Source organism: Microchirus variegatus (genome assembly GCF_963457635.1).
Source record: "Microchirus variegatus genome assembly, chromosome: 12".
In the NCBI taxonomy this organism is placed as follows: Eukaryota; Metazoa; Chordata; class Actinopteri; order Pleuronectiformes; family Soleidae; genus Microchirus; species Microchirus variegatus.
Window position 1 is genome coordinate 15,890,270 of NC_139813.1, and position 23,083 is coordinate 15,913,352.

The following is a 23,083-nucleotide window of genomic DNA, read 5'->3' on the forward strand; positions in this document are numbered from 1 at the left end:
CATTTATTTTCCCATGATCATGCAGCACGTACCCTCTGGGCATTAAATCAAGGTGATATTGAAGTTTAGCTCCACGCTGCCTTTCAAAAATGTTCCAATGTCGCCACCCAGTGTTCATACACCGGGAGGTGGATGGTAAAGACCCAGCCAACACATGAAAATGTTTGAATATAACTTAAAATTAGTTTGATGTAGTTTTTCTTCAGTGTTTTCATTTAATTTTGAGCTTGTCAAGTCATGTGATAGTAAACAGCAGCACCGATTTAATATATTAGCAATGGATCTTTAGAATAAAATGATGGTGCTCATGTTATATTTGGATGTATTATTGCATATGAGAGTTAATTTCACCTTACCTTAATTGTAACAAGGTCATGGCTAAATAAAATGTAGATGCTAATCGTATCCGATATAAAACAAAACATTATTATTAATAATATTATTAATAATAACAATAATAATAATAATAATAATAATAATAAAACAACAATAATTATAATAATAATTAAAACATTGCAAAAAAATAAAAATAATGCTTCTGCTTCTGCTTCTGCGTGGCAGGCTCGCGGAACACGGCAACTGAACCCCAGTTTCAACACGGAGTGTTTTTGTGGACGCACCAGTCTCGCCCAACTACGTAAACGAATAAATAAACAGGTAATTCATCGATATTTTTTTTATCATTCAAGACAAACACACATGTACGTGTTGTACACTGACCGCGTGTATAGTGTTGGTACCGTGTGACACAAAGCTAAAACCAAGGACAGCTTTTCTGTCATGGTTAGCTTGCTCGTTAACGTTAGCCACTTCATTTCCTGAGTCAAGCTAACTGCTGTTGGCTGACAGACTTCCCGTTTAATATTATTAAATGACATCGAGTAATATTGTGTCTTTGTTGTTAAAGCAGACAGGTGTTGCGTGGGTTGGTGTGTCTTATTTAACAGAAGCTTTAGCCAAGTCATACCTGTACCTTTGTTTCCCCTCAGGTCATGGAGTTTGCAGAGCTAATAAAAACACCCAGGGTGGATGGGGTTGTCCTGCATCGGCCTTTCATGCCCACTGTAGAGGGAACTCTATGTTTGACTGGTCACCACCTCATTCTTTCCTCCAGACAGGACAACACGGAGGAGCTATGGCTGCTTCACTCAAACATTGACTCCATAGAGAAGAGGTGATGAGCTACACAATTGTGTCTATTGTGTAGTTTGTATATACGTTTTACATGTATATCTAAACATACAATACTGTGCCAAAGTTTAGACCACAACTAGCTGGCTCGCTCACAGCTAGCATATTATTTTAATCACAAATAATGCAGTTTTCAGCGTAAATAGTATCATTTACTTAAACAGGTTAAACAGCCTTACAGAAACATGTTTAACAACAGAACACACAGTGCCCCTTGTGAATGACAAAGAAATTATTTGTTGTTGCAATCTACCCGATATTATAGTGGCCCGCTGTGTTTTATCAAGGGTTGGAATTCATAATTAACAGTGAAGTCCCGCTCTCTAATCTAGTATATGGTCTATAGGTGTGCGCTGTCATACTGTATAATTTAATATTTCAATTAAATAGTTGTTGTTGTGGTTTTACATAATACAATTTTGCAAATAGTTGGCTGTGTGTGTTATTTATATATCTCAGCCTTAGATTGACTTCAGTTATTAGACCCTCTCTCCCCCACAAAATTCAGATTATAACTCGAACCCTGCTCACAACCACCTTCAAATGAGCTCAGACAACCACAGGATGTAATACCAGAGTTACAACAAAAACTTTTCCAGATACTCTCTCTTAAACTGCAGATTCATTAGCTGTGCTGAAAAAAAGATGATGATTAAAAAAAAAGTTGAGTGTATTTTGCATTGTGGCATCTCTTGATAAGTCAGAGTTAAACGGGGGAAAAGAAAGTCAAAGTTCAGTGATTCTCTCACCGGATCTGAAACTCTGTAACAGGAAGTTTGAATCTGACTGAGGGCTTTCACTGTGCTGTTTCAGATTGTGCGTGGTGGAGGAAAGTGTTAACCACATTTACCTTTTTGGCAGGGTTTTTTTGAGGGTACATTTTGTAGATTGTAGATGTGGGTAGATTCAGAGTAACAGAAAATATAACTTTGAAATAACATATAAAACCCTAACAGTTAAGTTGAGTGCTGAGACTCTGTCCTTCCTTTTATATAATTTATTCACATCCTTATTACCTTGTTTGCCCTGTAAAACAAGTTTTTAACTCGACTTTCAGGTTTGTGGGGTCTCTAGGAAGCATTATTGTGAAATGCAAAGACCTGAGAGTGATCCAGCTCGACATCCCTGGTATGGAGGAATGTCTCAATATTGCCAGCTCTATTGAGGTAAATACAAAAGACTTCACAGATTACTTAACTACTGCTCAATGTCCTGGTTGTCATTTTGGGATTTTACATGTGTAATTAATCAAAACATACTCTTAACATTCTGCATTTGTAGGCTCTGTCCACACTTGATATAGTCTCTCTGATGTACCCTTTCTTCTACCGACCCATGTTTGAGGTCCTAGAAGATGGCTGGAATTCTTTCCTTCCTGAAGACACTTTTAAAGACTTGGAGTCTATGGTATGTTCATTCATTAAAAGATAAGCTTTGACACTTACATAATCCCAGTCCTCTGTTTTTCCTCTGTATATTAACCCGCCACAAATCCCATTTTGGTCAGACTGATGAGTGGAGACTAAGTGACGTGAACAAGGACTTCAGCGTGTGTCCGTCATATCCCCCTCTAGTGGCAGTGCCCAAAGATATTGATGACGACACGCTGAGAAAACTAGCCACATTCCGCCATGGTGGCCGCTTCCCAGTACTCAGCTATTACCACAAAAATAATGGCATGGTAAGTGCAAAGAATTAGAGTTGATGTGAGTCAGATTGTTTCTGTCATAAAATCTTTTTTTTCTTGTAATTTTTATAAAACCTATTTTATATAAATAGGTTTGTAGGTTTATAACCCAGTGAATACAAATACAATATATATATATATATAGATAATGCATATTTAAATGTCAAATCCCCTCCATTTCCAGGTGATGATGCGATCGGGACAGCCTCTGACTGGCACCAACGGGCGACGGTGTAAGGAAGACGAAAAGCTGATCAACGCTACGCTGAGGCCGGGCAAACGTGGGTACATCATCGACACGCGCACTATCGGTGTTGCCCAACAAGCCAAAGCTCGAGGTGGAGGATTTGAGTCAGAGGCAAACTACCCCCAGTGGAGGAGGATCCACAAGTCCATTGAAAGGTGGGACATCAGTTGCTCCATGAAATAGTGTCTAATCTTCGTTCCTAGTTTTGGTTTTGACACTGTTCTCTTGTACTATGTGTGAGAAACAGTGAAATAGTTGTATTCATGGCTGAAATTTACACTATATTCTACATTTATTCTGGAATGTATTAGACATATCTTTCAGTGTGATGTTACATCTGTCATTTTCAGGGCCAATGTGCTTCAGGAGAGCCTGATTAAGCTGGTAGAGGCGTGTAATGACCAGTCTCACAGCATGGACCGCTGGTTAAGTAAACTGGAGGCTTCCAGTTGGCAGACTCATGTCAAGGAAATCCTTACCACTGCTTGTCTGGCTGCCCAGTGTATTGACAGGTGATAAAACTAAACTGAAGTTCAGCTGCTCTTGCTCTTCTGGTTTTGTATGTACTGATGTAAGATGATCACAGTATTCAGCACTGTGTCTGTGTCTGTATAGATTATATAATGCTAGAACAATATGTGATCCGCTGAGGAAAAGTGTTATGTTTTTGTTCTCAGGGAGGGGGCATCAGTGCTTGTTCATGGTACAGAAGGGACAGACTCCACCCTGCAGGTGACCTCCTTGGCTCAGATTATCCTCGATCCATCCTGCAGGACCATCAGAGGCTTCCAGGGCCTGGTGGAGAGAGAGTGGCTCCAGGTGAGCATCTCTGTACTTCAGGCTCTTACATCGGCCTGTATCTCTTCAGTAAATGCTCTACAAGATGGACAAGGGTTACGGTATCACTTATATTTAATTCAGTGCATAGCGATCCTTTAACGGTGTGGTAATGATGGCAGGAAGTTCAAACAATTTGCATTCCTTGCAAGTATGTTATTCCACAGTTATGTGTCATGTTGTATTTGTTTACCTTCTGACTGGCATATTTGATCAAATGCATTTGTGTATGTCAGCATGAATATTTAGAATGGATGCACAGAAGTTTATATTCATTCACTTATAATAACCATAAACTTAGGTATCACACTCAATCCAGTAAGCATTTAAATGGTCTTTGCATTCCGTCCCATAATCCCTTGACCCCTCTCTAACCACCTGAACAACCTCAGGCGGGTCACCCATTCCAGCAGCGCTGCGCCCAGTCGGCTTTCTCCAATAACAAGCCTCGCCAAGAGGCTCCTGCCTTCCTACTCTTCTTGGATTGTGTGTGGCAGATCCTTCGCCAGTTTCCCTGCTCCTTTGAATTCAGCGAGAGCTTCCTGGTGCTGCTCTTCGAACACACCTACGCCTCTCAGTTTGGCACTTTCCTGGGCAACAGTGCAGCCGAGAGGCAAGTCTGAAGTTCGCTTTAAACAGTTTTCTTTATTCATACTTATAATAGTTGTCTTTGAATTGTTAAAGCCTTACACCAATACTCCCTCCTTTCACAGAGCCAAACTGTCTCTTCCCGAGAAGACGGTGTCTCTTTGGTCGTGGGTGAATCGGCCCCAGGAGCTGGAGCATCTTACTAACCCTCTGTACGAGGCAAACAGTCTGGTGATCTGGCCCTCTGTGGCCCCTCAGAGCCTGCTGCTGTGGGAAGGTAAGAACATGCAGTGACTAAAAGTATTGTGCAGTCGGTGGTGTACAAATGTATAAGAACCAAAGCGGTGCCAATTTGACAGGAAGTCGTGCTGTTAAAATCAATTCAATCAATCACAATCATTCATAAAAACAGAGTGATGGGAACACACAATCATCACTTCATATCCAACACTAACTAACCTTAATATATTGTTTATTTAACACACTTTTATTGCTATGTTTAGGTGTTCTCCAGAGTAGGAGAAGGGAATGTTTATGAGAAAGTTGAAGATGTCAGGGATAATGTCCACTCCAGCTGTTTCAATGCTCCAGAAAAGCCTTTTTATAAAGGGTCACATATATTCCGTCTGGGTTTAAAGTCCACAGTGATCTCCACCTGACAACTCCAAACGGACACTGGCGTCATTTGATTTTGCAAAAGCTGTTTTTGCCCTCAGTGACGGTCGGTGTAAACAAGAGGTGACGTCTGGAGCTCTGTAGGTTTTCAGGTGAAAGCTGGCAACAGCGAGTTAGTGAATTCAGCTGGACTGAGTCGAGCTTTTGTTAAAATAACAGCAACAAGAGAAGGTTGGGGTTGTACAACATAAAGGTTTAACTTTATTAAGCAAAATTTAATCTTCCGTCCTCTTTAAATGCAAAATATTTCAGATGCATTTCAATATAAACATGAGGTTCTTGAAATAGTCAGAGCTGTCTTTTAATGTGGTCAATTTTTGTCAGAGAAACACTGGCAGACTGCACCACTGAGGACACTTCTCACATCTTTTATTGACACCACAATAATAAACCAACTAATAAAGTCTGTGATGCTTAAGTTCACTATGACGTATGGAGCTAAAACTTCTCGCAAAGCAACAGATTCGCTTCCACAAATGGCTTACTTTTTTAACCAGACTTTGACCTGAATTCTCACCACAGGGGGGCACTATTCACCATGTGCTCCGCTGAGGCATACTTTCTATGTAAATGATCAGCAGTTTATGTTTTGGCTCTTTGTGTTCAAAGTCACAATAATCGTTTGTCTTTCAGCACCTTTCATGTTGTCAACATTGCTCAGATTGTTTCTTAAATCATGCGACCGATCAGCATGTTTTTTTTTATTTTGTTGGAGTTTGCAGAAAGGTGTCCTTACAACACTCCTGATACCTGAGCTTTCTGATATCTGATAGTGACAGTTATGATTTACTGGTTGTTGTTTTGCAGTCAAATGCACCCTAAATGCACCCTTGTTAATGCGTAGCTATTTTATATTGTCTATCGTTATGTCTATCTCATTCTAAAGATGTCGTATTTAGACCTATTGATGATTAAAAAAATGTTGGGAGTTGTTTAAATACAGTGACTCTAACTCCAGAAAAGTACTATCTTTGTCTAAAGATGCTGAATCTCACATGAGCAGGCGCAAAGGCCATTCATATGAAGCGGGGGGAAAGGGGGGGGGGGTGTAAACACACCGGGGGTCGTTGGGTTCAGACGTTCCTTTGTGAGGCCCCCTTCATGCCTAAAGCCGTGAAGCCACGCCCCTAGTTGCATATGAAGAGGAACATAGGGTAGCTGAAGCACGTGAATGCCACGAGAGCCTTTTTGACGCAGTTCTTTCAAAGAGAGCGAAGCACACCCCCCTGAACCAACTTTTAAAGACCCCATAGAAGTCTAAATCTGTGGCTGTCAACACCAATGAGAACTGATGACGTGTTGAAAAACTACCAAAAGTCCATGCCTTTGCCCGCAAAAAACGTCATTTCTGATTTTTCAGGTGCAAAATTTTAAACAGCACACTAATTATTACATGCTGGCCATCATTGATAACAATGGTCAACACCAAATGTATTGTTTATGTGTTTTTTTACCTGATGTGCTGAATCAGGTAAACTTTATGAACAAAACTACATATTTGTTTTTTAACGTACGGGTATTTTCACATCATATGATGCAAAATTCTTTTCCACTTCTTTGTATATATACAAATTCTGAAGATTTTGCATATGCCAACTTGACTATGACTAATAGTTTTTTTATATTACACTGAATGAAATGGCTTCGACTAGTAGATCTTGGAAGAAGAAATGGATGTCATTTTTGGATTCAGCGGTGCAAAATGGTCCTAATTCAGTTGAAAAGATATAGACAACCTACAATTTTTTGTAATCCAGTGTAATTAAACATCACTAGAATTTATTTTTCTCAGTTTTATCTCTAGGTTTATTAAATTATATCATCGAATAACGTGATCAAATAACAGATACTTGAGATTTTCGTCGTGTACGACGAGTCCTGTACACGCCCGTTTCTCCGTAACGTGGGACATCGCTTTGATTTAAAGACGTCCCGATCAGTTAAAATAGTCTGCTCTCGTTGCGACAGGCAAGCTAACCTTTACACAGTGTAGTGCATTTCTGTCATACTGAACATCTCAGTGGTTACACTTTCCAGTATTTCCAGTACACCAGTGCCACACAACCCTCTGCCAAAATACCCCACCCACCTCTGAAGTCTTCACACTGTTCAAACAATTTATGTAAATCTTTGTGTGTGTTCTTTTTGTCATGAATACCGACGACGATCTCCTGCTCTTTCAATACAGGAGTGTTCCTCCGCTGGAACCGCTCTTCCAAGTGTTTGGATGAAGCCTATGAGGAAATGGTACATATCATTGAATACAACAAGGAGCTACAGAACCGAGTAAACAGTCTGCGCAGGCAACTGGCCCAACTGGAAACTGAGGATCCCCTACTTCAAACCCCGTAGGGAGAATGAGAGCGTGTGTGTGTGACATAGTTAGAGACGGAAAGAATGAGGGATGCGAATGGATGTGAGATGAGAGAAAATGTAACTAATTACAGTGTCAGTCTGGTTAAGGCCTTGTTAGCTGATTTATCTTTTTTGCACTCTACATGAAACATGCCATATACCTCCATGAACACCAAACTTAGCCTCTCTTTGATTTTATCTGCCGTCATCGATGTTGCCTAGTGCCGCAACTAACGATTATTTTTGTTCTCGATTAATCGTTTGGTCCATAAAATGTTAAAAAAACGTTGATCAGTGTTTGTCAAACCTGGAAATGACTATGTTCTCGAATGTCTAGTTTTGTCCACAAACCAAAATGATTCACTTTTAATGATTTCTTTGTTATGTGGAGCATAGAAACAAAGAAAATATTCACACTTAAGAAGCAAAAACAATCCGAAATCTTGTTTTAATAATGAAAAAACCTTCAAACCAATTGAGTTGAGATGAAGCAGAACAGTGAGGGAAAAAGAAGAACTACTCATATGTTACTTTAGTGACATCACTAAAGTACTAACATCATTGTGAAAGCAGAACTCCGTTTCAAAGAGAACTAAATTTGCTTTTACTGGTCAGCGGTGGTCCACAGGTGTAAATGAATGATGTTGCTGTATTTGTGGGCATTCATCCTGTTACTGATGGACACTTACTTCAGGCTACACATTTTCACCAACCATCCTGCTGAATGTATACACAACTAGGGCACTGCGAAGTAACTATGGCAACATATGGAGCGCTATAAGACGGCATACTGTACTAAGCGTAGGAAGGGTCATCACCTTCTGTATCGTACAGTAAAACAGGAGGCTCATTTTGACTTGACATTCCACTCAGCAGCTTGGCCTCAGCGTTTACACAGTTACAACAAATTATTATTAAACCTTGTACAATGTCTCGCTAACCTGGTAATTTATTTTTATTACCATGCTTCATTGTTGTCAATGGTAGTAGTAGAACTGTAACTATAAAATCTGTTAAAATAAAAATAAAAATGTGTCATGATTATTCGGAGGCTCAAGATCCTGAATATTAGCATGACTTGACGGAGTTGTTGACACATGAGGCGTGTCTGCTTTGTGCATGATATTGCTATTCATATTTTGGTTACTGAGGTGAATAAAAAATATTGTTGTGTTAAAATTCTCTTTTGGTTTAAAGCTAATGCACTTGTGAAATTTGCATTTCAATTATGTTTGTCAAGCCTTTGCTTCAATATCAGAAACATACTAATGTAATTATTGTAACTAGCATTATTTGTCCACTGGTTGCCATTATGGACAATAAATGTCCTAATATATAATGTGAAAACATGCCAATGTGTGTAATTTTATTTTAATCTGCGCAGAAGAGAAAAAGAAATACCAGTTTTCTCACCAACACCCTGAACTCATCATGGGAAACCTATGCTCAGGAAAACCACGCAGACTTTGATGGTGTTTCTTTTGCTGTAATTGCACCTGAAACTGGAGAAGCGACTTTAAAAATATATGAAACAAATTGACCTAAATTCTCATGAAACTAATGTTTATCCGTTAAGTTAATGGGGTACAATTGTTTAACTTCTCTTGAGACAAAACTGCATCCATTTTTGTTTCATACATTTACACAATAATAATAACTCCAGCATTGACTGCTTTGTCGGTGTTTACATGTGCTTTTGATGCATCGCACTTTTTCCCCACAGCTAAAAACACACCTGTACTTAAGTAATTGAATTAGTCATTCAATTATGATAATTAGTCAGTCATTATAAGTCTTGTGTTTGCTCTTCATTTAGTTGTTACACTGCTGACAAAAACTATTTTATTGCCTGGTGCAGGAGTCGAATCCATAATAAACATTTCAGGTTTTCCTGTTGAATTGCGTTATTTTTTAAGCTATTATAACATTTGCGCACATGAAGGATTTTGTCTGAAATGTCCTTGTTATATAAACGCTTTCCTTTAAAGCTTCTAATGTGTTTTTAGACTGTGCTTCCAGCACAGATAAAAAAATATAAGCAGCTGTCCAATCATCATCATCATCATCATCATTTTCCCATACTGTCCAGAGACGGCATGCACCTCACAGAATATGTTCCCACTGCTGTGACGAAATGATCATCTGATGTGAGGTGACTGGGGGAGGTGACGGGGGAATAAATAGCCCCAAAGATCAGTTGCCACGTGAAGCCTTTACTCCATTCTTGCCGTCACTATTTCAACTGGTTTACTTAACGGCAGCACATGTTAATGGGGTTGTGTATCCTAATTTAAAAGTCGAGTAAAGATAATGGTTTTCAATTCCTTCAACATAAGGGATAATTATAGTGATTTTGTCTCAGAAATGGGACGTCCCTCTTGTCTGCACTGAAAGTGTGTCAGTTTATGAACTTGTTTTTGAGTAAGTCGATGCCTTTGCTGGGATGACATACGTGGGGGTGTGAGCTCGTCCTCCACTCACACACCGGCACCGATCTTAATCCCACCCCATAGCTCAAATCCACTCACAGACATTCCACGACCTCTTTCACCCTCCTCTATCGACTGCAAACAAAACTGGAAGTCGGACACGGAGTGTCCTCGCTGTTCACACTTTTACCAAGGCCACTAGTAAACGTTTCACCGCTCCCTTCAAGGCCACTCGTACCTGCAGTTCAACCACACGGACTTGATCATCTGGTCATTAAAAGTGTCCCACTCGTTGTTGATGTTGTACTTGAGGACATGATGCCGTAGCACCTGTTGCAACAATGGTCAAACCCACAAAACCTATTTCAAAATCTAATCTCCAGAGTTTCTTCATAAAAAAAACAGAAAGCCCTCTGTGGAAATGCAGATGTTATAATAGTGGACAAGGTGTTCCATAAAATGATGCTGCGACTAAAGCAAATAGTTAAAGGTCTGACTGTTTCTGTCTAAATGTCATGCAACTGATAAAATAAATATGACTCAGCTGTTTTTCTCCCCTAGTCTTGAGTTAAGTAGTTGGGGAAACTAAAGTTGTGTCTACGTGGCTTAAATCCCTCCTTAAATTCTTTGAATTTGCCTTGTTTGCTGCAAAATAAAAATCCATCTGTGGAAGCTTTAAATTCAAACAGTAATTTAAGGAATGCCGTACGAATTTACCTTTTATTTATATAACGGTCTATAGCCTAATAGAGCTCAAGCTCTTTTAGAACTATATTAGTTCAACTACAGACATTTGCCGTTTTTGTGATCAACCTTTTTACTAAATTCAGTTACTGAATTATAGATATATAGCTAGCTAGCTAGATATATAGATGGATGCTATATTTAGCTAGCTTTGTATTTAGCTATTAGATAGATAGATAGATAGATAGATAGATAGATAGATAGATAGATAGATAGATAGATAGATAGATAGATAGATAGATAGATAGATAGATCTGGGTAGTAATTGAAAGAATAAGCATGAATAAATCCTTTTATATTTAGCAAGCATTATACAAACCAGAAAATCATACTGATAATCTTAAGATAAATACATATAATAGCCAGGATTTATACAACAAGAGCGTTGTTTGTACAGTGTAGTCAGTGCATAGGATTGTACTTGACATTATGTGTGAGACTGTGTGTCAGAGAGACCGTCAGAGCCAGGTTTTGGGGAAGTCACGTAGCTGAAGGAACGAGAGAAAAAAAAACACACACTGGCTTGACTTGAGTCTCGCTGTGGGCGTGGCCTGTGAGAGAGGACCGCACCTTCAAATTTCCACCAATCAGAGCGACGCCGGGTTCCGCCGGCCAGCACGCGCCGCTCGTATATAAGCGCAGCTGATGCAATAGTTGGTGAAGATAACGCTCACTCAGACATCACAGGAGCAAACACACACACACACGCCGCATCTTCTATTCACGGCTCTCAGGATTTTTTTTGGGCGGCTGCTTCTTCGACTACACCGGTGAGTAGACTCACTCTTACGGTACAAGACTATATAACATGTTACCCACTGTAATATTAAGGGTTAAAACGTGTAATACGAGTAACGTATATGGGGTCGCATGTAATTTGAACCGAGTATTGGGGGACATTTTGTATTATTTCTTTCCTATAAGCTTGTTTTTTTTTTTTAATACTTTCATAATATTTTAGGTCGTTTCTGTTGTCACCCTCTTTCACATGTTAGCTTAAACATGTTCATATTAAATATAGGTTAGCAGTAGCACTTCTGCCAGGAACAGCGTCACTCTGGAGCACGTAGACCACTGCTCATCTGTCTGGACGTCTCCTTTTTCTTTCTTTATCTCTATTTTATTTAAAATAGTAGTTTCTGTCTGCTGCTCTTTCTTACTCATTCAGAATTTTGTACGCCATTTACGCGCCTCAATAACCACGTGGGAGACCCCCTCACCCACACACACACACATACAAAAAAAATCTCCCCACCTCTTCCTCACTTTATCTGCATTGGCTTACGTGAGTGTTGACGTAAACCTGCGTCGACACTGTACGCAAATCAAATGTATCGAGAGCCGTTTACTACACCATCAATATAATAATATAATTTAAGCAGCAATTACCATGTGAAGTAGGATTTTAATCCAACAATCCCAGTCACTACGGTTACTCAGCCCTGATGTTGGACAGTGTTTGCCTGTTTTACGCGTCGCTGAACGCCCTCTGCTCCCGATTGGCTCTCGGTGAAGGCAGGGCCGTACAAATCCACTCAAGTTGCACCCATTCTCCCTTTTTTGGAAGCTCTCAGTCACTACGGTAAGCTCACGTCTGAGTAAATGCGAAGCGCAGACCTTTTAAGGCGGATTTAGGAATTAATTTATAAACTAAAATATGTTGATTTTTAGTATATTATTTATTTAACAGTAGAATTAACATTTAAATGTATTGTCTTTTTGGGGAGGGGGCGGAACTGTTTAAGAGCTGCACTCTTGCAGTTTTGTTGTTTTCTGTGTTTAAATCATAACATGAACACAGTGTTCTGGATGTGGAAAAAGACGCATAGGCTAATGAAGTGTGTTGCTGATGTGTGACTGAAAACAAAGATCCACTACGTGTTCCCCTGCAAGCCCCCCAACATTTTCCAGAATTTCCCTCCTCCCGTTTCCTTTGATCTCTCCCACATGTCATCATTTTTACTGCACATGTATTCAGTGGTTTGCTCCCTCGGCGTCAGTTTTTACTCTGTGTCTCTTTGTGCTTGAGGTATGGAGCGAAGCCCAGTTTCCTTCACTCAGAAATTCATGCCATAGTCTATACATTTAGCTGAAAATGGGGCCCAGACATAGGTGGCTTTCATTAAGTCGTATATAGGGACACACTTGTCATTGGCTTCATTTTTTTCTGTGAATGAATCTGCTGGTTTTTGCCCCAAAGACTGAACACCATCTTCTCTTTTTTAACAGGTATCAGCATGACTGCCATCAGACATCTCAGCAGAGTAGTCAGACAGGCGCTGCTCAGCAGCCCTGCTGGGTGTGGCTGCCAGCCTCTCACTGTGGCCGTCCGCAGCATCAGCTTCTCCCCGAGGCAGGTGACGTCCGACGCCAGCTTCCACTCTGTGTCCTTTTCGGAGACGGACCATCCCAAAGTGCTAATCACAGGTAGGCAGGCGGCGCCTGGTTTTACCAGTTTACTTTTAAACTATGTTGAGGTTTGAGATGACTTGTGATGATTAAAAACATGACTCGATCATTAGTCGGTGCAAGAACATACTCCACAGGAGTTCAGAAGCAGCAGGATTCTTGGCAGGGTTTATCAGCGAGTGTAGGCGTCTCGAGAGTGCTGTGACCTTTTTCCTTATGGCTCGGTCTTCTCCGGTTTTTTTTCAGTCACCGTGGAAACTAGCGCTGATTTAATGTGTGATGATGATGATACCAAGAGTTTGTTTTTTCTCGATCCATTAAATGCAGGTGGTCTCGGGCAGCTTGGAGTGGGGCTCGCCCAATTGCTGAGGTAAAATTTGAACTTCTTGGTTCATAAATTCCCTCCTTGATTCTAACTGGTCAGATGTTAATGTTGGAATGTGGAGTCATGATAATTTCCTGCTTTACAGGAAGAGGTTTGGAAAGAACAACGTCATCCTGTCTGACATCAGGAAACCTCCCAGCAGCGTTTTCCACAGTGGTGAGTAAAAAATAAGTATTGTATAGACTCTTGTATACCCCAAAACATCTCAATCGTTTACTTTTAATACAAAAAAGCAAGTTAAATGTTACCCTTTTTAAGGTTGTTTGGCAATACAGAGTGCGGGAAGAGTTATGCGTCATAGTTTGTTTTGAAAAGTTAAAAAGCCCTCTAGTCCGTATTGATTTTTTCCCATTTGTGTCCAAGAGGACGTCACACTTTCCCTTAAAAAGGTTGTTCAATTTCATTGAGTCAATATGTGACGCATGGGGGAGGCCTTGTTCTGTCAGTGTCTGGTAATGACATTTCGCAAGGGCGTAAGAGGATGTAGCAGATAACAGATTCTGCTGTAAACATCTCTGACCTCCAAGGCTGTCGCACACAATGCTACGTTTAGGAATGAAGAAACGGCCATTAATATATGGAGTATTTATTCTTCTAAATAACCATAAATCTACAAGATGAAATTAAATTCATAACATAACTGTCACCCTCAGGTCCTTTCATCTACTCCGACATCCTGGACTACAAGAACCTGAGGGAAATCGTTGTGAACAATCGCATCACGTGGCTGTTTCACTACAGCGCTCTCCTTAGTGCCGTTGGGGAAGCTAACGTGGCCCTGGCTCGTTCTGTCAACATCACCGGTGAGAATTGTAACATCTCAAAAGTCATCACAAAAAAATGGGTGTTACTGGATAATCCTAATCTGAAAGCCTCCTTTTTTTTTAACCCATTTTCAGGGCTTCACAACATCCTGGACATTGCAGCGGAGCATGGTCTGCGTCTTTTTGTCCCCAGCACCATCGGCGCCTTTGGTCCCACTTCGCCACGCAACCCTACACCGGATCTCTGTGTGCAGAGACCGCGCACGATCTATGGTGTCTCCAAGGTCCACGCTGAGCTGATGGGAGAGGTGAGGCCTCGGAGATCAATGCAGCCAGTGTTTTTCTAATAGTATTGATGTTTGGGCAGATTATTAAGACATTTTGTTAATGGTTTATTCTCTCCCTGCAACAGTACTACCACCACCGCTACGGCCTGGACTTCCGCTGCCTTCGTTATCCAGGAATCATCTCCGCTGACTCCCAGCCTGGAGGTGGCACAACAGGTGAGCGAGATTAAATTCACTCTTACGTAAGGTTTCAGTTTTAATGAATGTCTATTCCTGTACTGCTCCGGTCATGCCACAAGTTTGTTACGCAACCAGATGGTTGTCACGACTTGCTGACTTGTTTTCTGGCCCGCAGCTGAATAATCTACATATCTTTTCCCTTGTCTGAGCTTCTCTGACATTTCGCATTACAGGTTTTATTCCAGAACTAAAGCAATAATGTCTGTCCCCGTCTCTATAACCAGATTACGCCGTCCAGATCTTCCACGACGCAATCAAAACCGGCAAGTTCGAGTGCAACTTGAAACCCGACACGAGGCTGCCCATGATGTACATTGACGACTGCCTCCGTGCCACCCTGGAGGTAATGGAGGCGCCAGCTGACACGCTGAGCATGAGGACGTACAACATCAACGCCATGAGCTTCACCCCCGAGGAACTGGCCCAGGAGCTCCACAAGCAGGTGCCCGAGCTGGAGGTCACATATGACGTGGACAACGTCAGACAGGCAATCGGTGAGTTTATGAACTTTATCGATCACCAATATAGGAAGGCTCCTTCATTTCCTTATTAGCTTTACAATATAATATCTTCAAATCACAAGCAAGGTCATAAACGCATTTTGAGGGCCTGAACATACCCCAAAACTCAACTAATTTGGTGACTGCATCAATCCTGGTAGAAAATGTCTGTATTTAAAATGTTTGGTGGAAAAGTGAGAGAGGCTAAAAACTGACGCAAAAAAGTGCTAGTAGGTTATCTCCTGTCGGGTTTAACGTACATGACCAAAACTTGGTACGCACTTTCGTTAGGTTGGTCCATAAATAAAAGTCGATGACAAGTGGAAGGCCTCCATTTGGGATCAAAAGTAAAAAACGGAGGTGTTTTTGTTGAATTTGCACCAATGCTATATCCATCTAGTTTTGAAATTGTTATTTAGTATGCACTTTCCTTTTTTGTTGTTTCTCTCACAGCTGACAGTTGGCCGATGAACTTCGACGACTGCAACGCACGGAACGACTGGGGCTGGAAACACGACTACGACCTCCCAGAGCTTATCCAGACAATGCTCAACTACCTGGGTACAGACTCATGCGTGGCTCGGGCTAACTGAGCGCGATGTCGTTCTGTGTATTGTTTGAACTTTTTTTTCTGAGTATAGACTGACCAAAGAGAAAAGAGGAACACGGCTTGTACATACTCTCTTTTCTCTGTGTAAAACCAGGGGGGCTCGGCTTGTCCGGCTCAAGGTTCTCGGGTCTCCAGAAGTTAGAAGTGGGTGTAAGCGAGACAATCGCCCCCCTCTTTTCTCCTCTTTTACAGCTTGGACATTTGGGTAAAGAACATTCTTGAAGTTTGTCAGCAGCAGTATCAGATAACGGTGTGCAAGAGTGTATGGATAAAAGACGACTTGCATGTTTTATGAATTGCTCTGCTGGGAGGAAAAACAATGAAAATAATTTTCTACCGCTTTTATGTTTTGAGGATCTCACAGGTAGCTTAAAGCCAGCTGACACAGTGTAAAAGAAAGGCAGGTGTACAAATCCAGGACAGGTCAATATACACACAGAGGCACACTCAAAGCAAGTGTACGAGAAGAAGCCTGGAGAGGAACGCCGCGCACGCTCTGGTGAGAACGTGCAAAGTCAACGCTGACAAAGACGGTGAAGTCATCAGTCAAACGAAGATTCGTCCCATTGACCTTCTTCCTGTGAGGCGATAACGCTAACAACCACAACACCGTGTACTGTGTGGCATGTAAAATGTTTTATTTTTGTATTTCTAGCAGGTCAGGGTTGTTCGCTTAAACAAATCTTCATTTGTCCATCCAACATTTATATACAGAGGGTCTAAAACTGTGGATGGAGGGGTTTTCAGATACACAAGTTGTGTCCTTTGCACTTTAGATGATCTGTTTTAAAAGAAAATACTGATGACTAAAAGCCTATGGGGTAAAATCTGATATTCTTATGCAGTGCATCTATATAAGAACCTGTGGGCGTGATATTTCTTCTGTTTATTCCACATGACATTATTTATTGTCCGGTGTTAAAATGTGTGGGCGCTTTTTTTCTAATCGTTTCTGTCCACTTTTATAAATATATATATACATAGTACTGTGCAGAAGTCTTTGGCCACCATTAGATGTGCTGTTTTAGCAATGCTATAGCGACAATAGAGGATAATTATTTCTATTTCACTTTACTGAAACACATCCAGAAAATATGTATACATCTTTTTTTTTTTATATATATCTGCTGTAAAAAAATGTCTGTCAGGTTTATTCAAGACATGCTTGAGCATTACAAACACATGCTGCATGAGTTAAACCCATCGACAGCTCGCTTATATATAAGACCAGCTTTAAGTCGCATCATTCCAAATTCCAATGATCACAGAATTTGACAGACAGAATAAACAGAGCTGGTGCCTGAAACTTTTGCACAGTACTGTATTATTTTTTCTTTTTTTTTTTTTTTCCTTTCCTGAAACTCTGGGATATATTTTGACACAAAAGGGAAATGTGACACTGTCTGCCACATTTAGTGGTTTTTCTGTATTTTCAACTTCCTGTAAAATGTCTAAAATGGTTTCTTTGAAAGTCTTCTGCAACCTCTGGCGTCTTTTGAGTCGCAAACGGCTTTGAAAATTAAACATTTTCTACATTTTTTTGTTTGCATATCGTGTCTTTTTCTTCCCGCGTTCGCAGTGTAATAAGACTCGAAACAACCCGCAGCTATATTGCTTTCGTACCTTTCTCGAATCGGGGATTAATTAGCTTTGTCAAATATTTGAGAACATTGCTTTGTCTTTGCCGATTCCATTACGTGTTCGGGATCAAAATAAAACGTAACAACTTGAATTTAATCTGAGTGATAAAAAAAAAACTGCATTTTTAGCATTTCATGGAACAAGTTGATTCTTGTCTGGTTGCAGTAATGAGTTAGAAACTATTTCCTAATGTGACGCCTTGTGGTTAGAAACTTTTTCCTAATGTGACACCTTGTCTGAAGTCTGAACCTTTTTAAACCTGAAATATAATTCATATAAACGGCTCAATGTGCGGTGAATGCGTCACATGGCATGACATGAAGCCACGGGTTACCATTTGCTCAGAGAAAACCCCTCCAGCTGTTTTCTGCTTTGAATTAGATAAGTGCAGGTTTGAATAAGATAAGTGCTGGGTTAAAACATATTTGCTGTAGATCTGTATTTAGAATTCAGGCCGACTTATTTTCTCTGTGGAATAAAGATACAAAAAAGCCAAAATATGAAGGGTGTAACTAGGCCTTTCATCAATATCCTAATTAGGGACTGAGTGCACAGGGTGTGAGGAACCTATTGTTCTTCTAGGAATTATCATTTTTCTTTTGCCGCTTTGATCTCGGATTTGACCCCCTGAATGTGCATGAAATGGACGAAAATTGCCATGTACATCGGAACAGGCGAAAAATGTTGTAAAATGATGGACTTAGTAGCGCCCCTACAGGTCAAACGCCTATGGAGCCGTCCGAAATTTAGTTGCACTGTCCAGTAGTTAGTGGGAACAAAAAATCCTCTTGACACGATTACCTCAACTCAACAGGAAGTCGGCCATCTTGGATTTGGCGTATACAGTATGTTGGCATTTCACAAGTTTGAATTGAACTGAATTTGCTAGTCTGACGGCGTTTATCTGAGGACGATGAAAAAACGCTTCAATTTATACTAGTTTGTTCAAACACATTTTTAAGAGCACATCAGACCACACTAAAGATAAATTTAAGAACATAAATGAGAAAATGTAATTAAATAATCATAAATCTTCCCTAAAACTACCCAAGATGGAAAAAAGACTGGTGACACACACTATCAAAATTACACTTGATCAACTGTAGGAAAGGCATTTGAACTATTATGGAAATTATCGGTCAAAAAAACTTAAAATGAATAGTTCTTACATTGTTGTGTGTCGTGCGAGGTCACCGAATGTATCGTCTCTCATGGGTCGTGAACAAAAAGGAGAAATAAATCAACTAATGGAAAAGTGTCAAGGAAGCCCCGCTGACGTGGCTGATTGTGCACAATTTATACATCCACTCACTCATTCACTCATCTACTGCTTCATCCTCCACATGAGGGTCACGGCGGTCACTGGTGCCAATCCCAGCTGACATAGGGTGACAGGCAGCAGAAGACAGTTAATGCAGTATTATTTACTGACCTCATTTCACATTCATTGTCAAATGAGTCACACAGAATCACTTGCAGCACGGTTGACTTATTATATTTGTATCAAACTGAATTCATATGGATCGTCTGTTTGTGTTATGTGTCTTTTTTTAATATGCCCTTTAATTCTTGTTTTATATTTTCTTCCTGCCACGTTTGGGAATTATTTCAACACATTCTTCAACTTTCTGTAAAATGAATGTTGAAATCGGTTTCCTTTGAACGTCCATTAGTCATGAGTAAAAGTCGAAATGATGATGATGAAACACTGCCGTTCAAAAGTTTGGGGTCAACTATACAATTTCTTTGTGTTTTCCGTTAAAAGTCACACTTTTATTCATCAAAAGAGTTGCAAAATGAATAGAAAATATAGTCAAGACATTGACAAGATTAGAAATAATGATTTTTATTCAAAATAAGATTTTTTCCCTTTCATCAAAGAACCAGCAAAACTGCCTTCTAATGCAATTAGCAAACACAATGTACCATTATAACCCTGGAAATGGGCCTCTATACACCTATGTACATATTCCATTAAAAACCAGACGTTTGCAGCTAGAATAGTCGTTTACCACATTAACAATGTATAGAGTGGATTTCTGATTAGTTTAATGTTATATTCAATGAAAAAAAAAATGTTCCTTCAAAAATAAGGATATTTCTAAGTGAGCCCAAACCTTTGAACGTTAGTGTATACTATACAGTATATGAAGCAAATTGAAAGGAGCAAGTTGGAGTTAATTAAGAAGAAAAATGCACACATTACACTGCACAAAGGAGAGAAATACAATGTATTTGCTTGCACTACACTCCAGCAGAGGAGAAGTGATCCCAGATGAGGAAAATGTCCCCCTCAGCACATCAATACATGCACCAAACTGAAACTGCTGCTCCTTTTACCAAATGGGATCATAAACTCTAACCCTGAGGACAGCGCTGACGCTCAGCTGCACACCTGAGAGCCTTTCATTATTTCCTCGGTGTCAGTAATTGCAGCTTTTCCAGGTGACCTTGGTGTGGGTTTTGTGTCGCACTTGTGCCGCAGAGAAAGAGAGAGATAAATAAGTGTAAATGTTCCATTGACTCTCATTCAGGAGGTGAAGCACGCAGGCTTTCATTTAACCCAAATGTGACTTGATCTCGCCGCACTAATTCCTAAACATCAGATTAAAAAAAACAAAAAAACATATTATTATATTATTATTACTGTAAGCTTTTTTTCCCCAGTAAACTCCCAGTGTTGATGATGATTCACACCTCCATAAACAACAAAACGTGAATTTCAAATGTTTGCTATGAGTACAAGCCTTGCAGCACAGCAGGATTATCAGCAAATACCAACCTTGACGATTTAAATGTGCTTACATTATGGTGGTTCTACTTGTGCAAGACTGTCACATTATTAGCTTTCAAGAGCTTGGCAGAGATGTAGACTGTGTTGTTATTCTCCGAACACACACTTAAATATCAGTTCCCATTGTGGGAAACAGTCAGTTTGAGTAAAGATGACCTTATAGAGTAGAAGCGACGATACAGGCTACTGTGGAGCGTGATTAATCTTTCTAAGATGTAGTAGGAGAGGGGTGCAGGAATGTGTTTTGAGACGAAAAAAAACACAAAACAAAACAAAACAAAAACCCACCTGACTTTCTCAGCTCATGTCCTCTTATGTAAGATGTCTCACTGGAAGGGCACACACCCCAGCAAGCCCATCTCACGCCGTCCAATCAGAGCGCGCCCTGAGTCGCCTGGGCCCCCAAGTGTTTTGTTTGTCATCGTGTAATAAGATTCTCACAGTGTGCAGACTGGGCCAGAAAGTGAAGGACGAGACATAAAGAACACTCTTTGGGGGGGAGGGAGGGAAGGAGGGAGCTGCTGGGCAGCGTGCCAAAACATGCCATAACACTCTGTACCACAGCTGTTATTCCCACATGGAGACCATGGTGCCACGGCAACGGACACCAAGCACCACCCTTGAGCACAAAAGAAACGTAAAGGGCTTGTGCAGTACAGTTCGGGCGTGTTATATTTATGCTATATGATTATATGCCGCGTTTACTGCAGGGAGGGGACAAAGCGAAGGAGCGAACTCGTCGTCTCGATGCTCTCCGGCAAACTGGAACAGGACTGATGCAGTGAGAGTGAGGAAATCAATTTTAATGAGGCCCCACAAATAATTCATCTCGACAACAGCTATACATTTCAGAGTGTCGGAACCTGACCTGGGTGTGACCCATGTGTGAGAAAGTGATGTTTGTTTAATTACACAAAGCCCGCAAATTGCTTTAACGTGTAATGAACCCATTAAAAAAAAATGATGTGATTAAAGAAAACAGGACTGGCTAGCGTGCGTGTTGTGATACATACTACAGAATAACGTCCGCATTGTCAGCTTCTTCTGCGAGGCCGGTCGAGCGATAAAACTTTGACTCAATTCAATGACACTGATCCTTCTCAGGCTTCTGTTATACAACCTCGCCTTAATCCCATTCTGCCAGTGGTAACTTAAACCACAGATTCATGTTCAGATAGAGGTTTCTCACGATTTAGTCCTGACCGGGCACGAAAAAAACAAAATGTCTTTGGACGCACAACATGAATTTGGAGCCTTGACGACGCAATTTAACTCGTATTTTATTTGACAAGGCCTAAGTTGCACTATATCTGCTGCTTATAGACTTAATATTCAGATGAAAAGCAAATACATCCAGTCAACAATAACACCGACTAGTTCAAACAACTCGTCAAACATGTCGATAAGATAATAAGATAGTTGCTTCCTTTCCAGACTTCCACTGAAAACACCCAGAGCAACTAAGTGAGATTAAAGCCTTCATCGTGTTACTGCCAAGTAAGTGTCACTGTCATCACCGGTTATTACTTCTGTAAACCTCACTTGTCTTTTACCTGACAGGTTTATCTTTCTGCCCTAAACCTTGGTCTTTTCATCGTTGGTCACTTCGACCAAGAAGAGGTCATGTTGTTTGTCTGTCTGTGAGAAGCAGAAATAAAATGTTTTTTTCTTAACCCTTTAAGGTAGGGACCAAGAAAAAAGCAAAGGAAAAATTATTTCATTGGATTTTTTATTATTTTATTATTTTAAAGGTGCCATATGTAAGAATGGTGCCATATGTAAGAAAATTCAAAATACAGAGGTCTTTTAAGTTTCTTTTTCTGACATAACTGGCAACCCGTGGTTGCTCGGCAGCTGAGACTCTACTGACTGCAATGATTGGTAGACGGCGGTAGGTGGCGCAACATGCCAAAACATGATTTCAAAACATAAACATTATTTGCAGTTTGCAAAAGATTTTTTTTAATGAAAAATTTTGGTTGTACTGTTGTTGTTGGTGAGTTCAGTTTGTTATATGAACATTATTCCCGAGTCTCTGTGACATATTAGGAGGATTTTATGGCCAGTTACTTTAGTTTTATTACATAATGCACCTTTAAACATACCCTACGGTATTTCAGATACAGGCCTCTACCAAACGGTTGAGATGTCTGTTCATAATAAACCTGGTTTGCATAAATTCATAAAGTACAACATTCAGAACAAGTCACATTAATTTAGTGTCAGTGAGTTCAGCTAGATGCATTTTTCAATGAGATATAGTGACTTAAAGTGTGGTCGACCAAATGGTTGAGTAGTACCTTAAAGGGTTAACATGTAGGATATGGCCCGAGACAGAAATGACTAGAATTTGGTGGTGATCCAGACAAGTGGTGACAAGATTGTAGAGCAGCCTCACATATCAATCATATTTGTGTGAAATAGAGTTGTTCCAGCTTCTCTCTCTCGCTCTCTCGGCGGTGGTTAAAGCAGCTGCCTTCAAGTGCTGCATCAAAGTGTCTGTTTCAGATTTCAAGAGTTTGCTGGCAGCACGAGGCGGCCCAAGATTCAAAGCCACTTTCCAGCTGAAAGCACGATATCCAAAGAAAACCATATGGTTCGTTGTTTGCTTCCTTCTGTTAGAATTGGAAGCAGCTCTTTACCGCAAATATGAAATCTTAGTATGGTATGATTTGATACGCAGTGTTTTCATAGATATCA

General features: G+C 40.3%; 2 protein-coding genes across 2 annotated transcripts; both read left to right on the forward strand.

Annotated features, from left to right (window-relative positions):
- Window positions 1–603: 603 nt before the first annotated feature.
- Window positions 604–8,511, forward strand: mtmr9 (myotubularin related protein 9). Its single transcript, XM_083898248.1, has 11 exons — window positions 604–657; window positions 990–1,174; window positions 2,249–2,357; window positions 2,473–2,598; window positions 2,699–2,872; window positions 3,063–3,280; window positions 3,476–3,637; window positions 3,803–3,944; window positions 4,355–4,575; window positions 4,676–4,827; window positions 7,414–8,511. The coding sequence occupies exons 2-11, from the start codon at window positions 993–995 to the stop codon at window positions 7,575–7,577; spliced, it is 1,650 nt and encodes a 549-aa protein (XP_083754374.1). The 5' UTR covers window positions 604–657; window positions 990–992; the 3' UTR covers window positions 7,578–8,511.
- A 2,917-nt stretch (window positions 8,512–11,428) lies between these two features.
- tdh (L-threonine dehydrogenase) lies at window positions 11,429–17,454 on the forward strand. Its single transcript, XM_083898340.1, has 9 exons — window positions 11,429–11,523; window positions 12,983–13,180; window positions 13,490–13,532; window positions 13,633–13,703; window positions 14,201–14,350; window positions 14,447–14,619; window positions 14,724–14,814; window positions 15,063–15,332; window positions 15,792–17,454. Exons 2-9 carry the CDS (start codon window positions 12,991–12,993, stop codon window positions 15,929–15,931), a joined length of 1,128 nt encoding a protein of 375 aa, XP_083754466.1. The 5' UTR covers window positions 11,429–11,523; window positions 12,983–12,990; the 3' UTR covers window positions 15,932–17,454.
- Window positions 17,455–23,083: the final 5,629 nt, after the last annotated feature.

Excerpts from the sequence above, each read along its gene's own strand:
- mtmr9 (XM_083898248.1), top strand. The coding sequence starts at position 993 with ATGGAGTTTGCAGAGCTAATAAAAACACCCAGGGTGGATGGGGTTGTC. Across the intron at positions 3,945-4,354 it reads TGGAGAGAGAGTGGCTCCAG|GCGGGTCACCCATTCCAGCA; the intron begins GTGAGCATCTCT and ends GAACAACCTCAG. Across the intron at positions 4,828-7,413 it reads GAGCCTGCTGCTGTGGGAAG|GAGTGTTCCTCCGCTGGAAC; the intron begins GTAAGAACATGC and ends CTTTCAATACAG.
- tdh (XM_083898340.1), top strand. The coding sequence starts at position 12,991 with ATGACTGCCATCAGACATCTCAGCAGAGTAGTCAGACAGGCGCTGCTC. Across the intron at positions 13,704-14,200 it reads CAGCAGCGTTTTCCACAGTG|GTCCTTTCATCTACTCCGAC; the intron begins GTGAGTAAAAAA and ends TGTCACCCTCAG. Across the intron at positions 14,815-15,062 it reads GCCTGGAGGTGGCACAACAG|ATTACGCCGTCCAGATCTTC; the intron begins GTGAGCGAGATT and ends CTCTATAACCAG.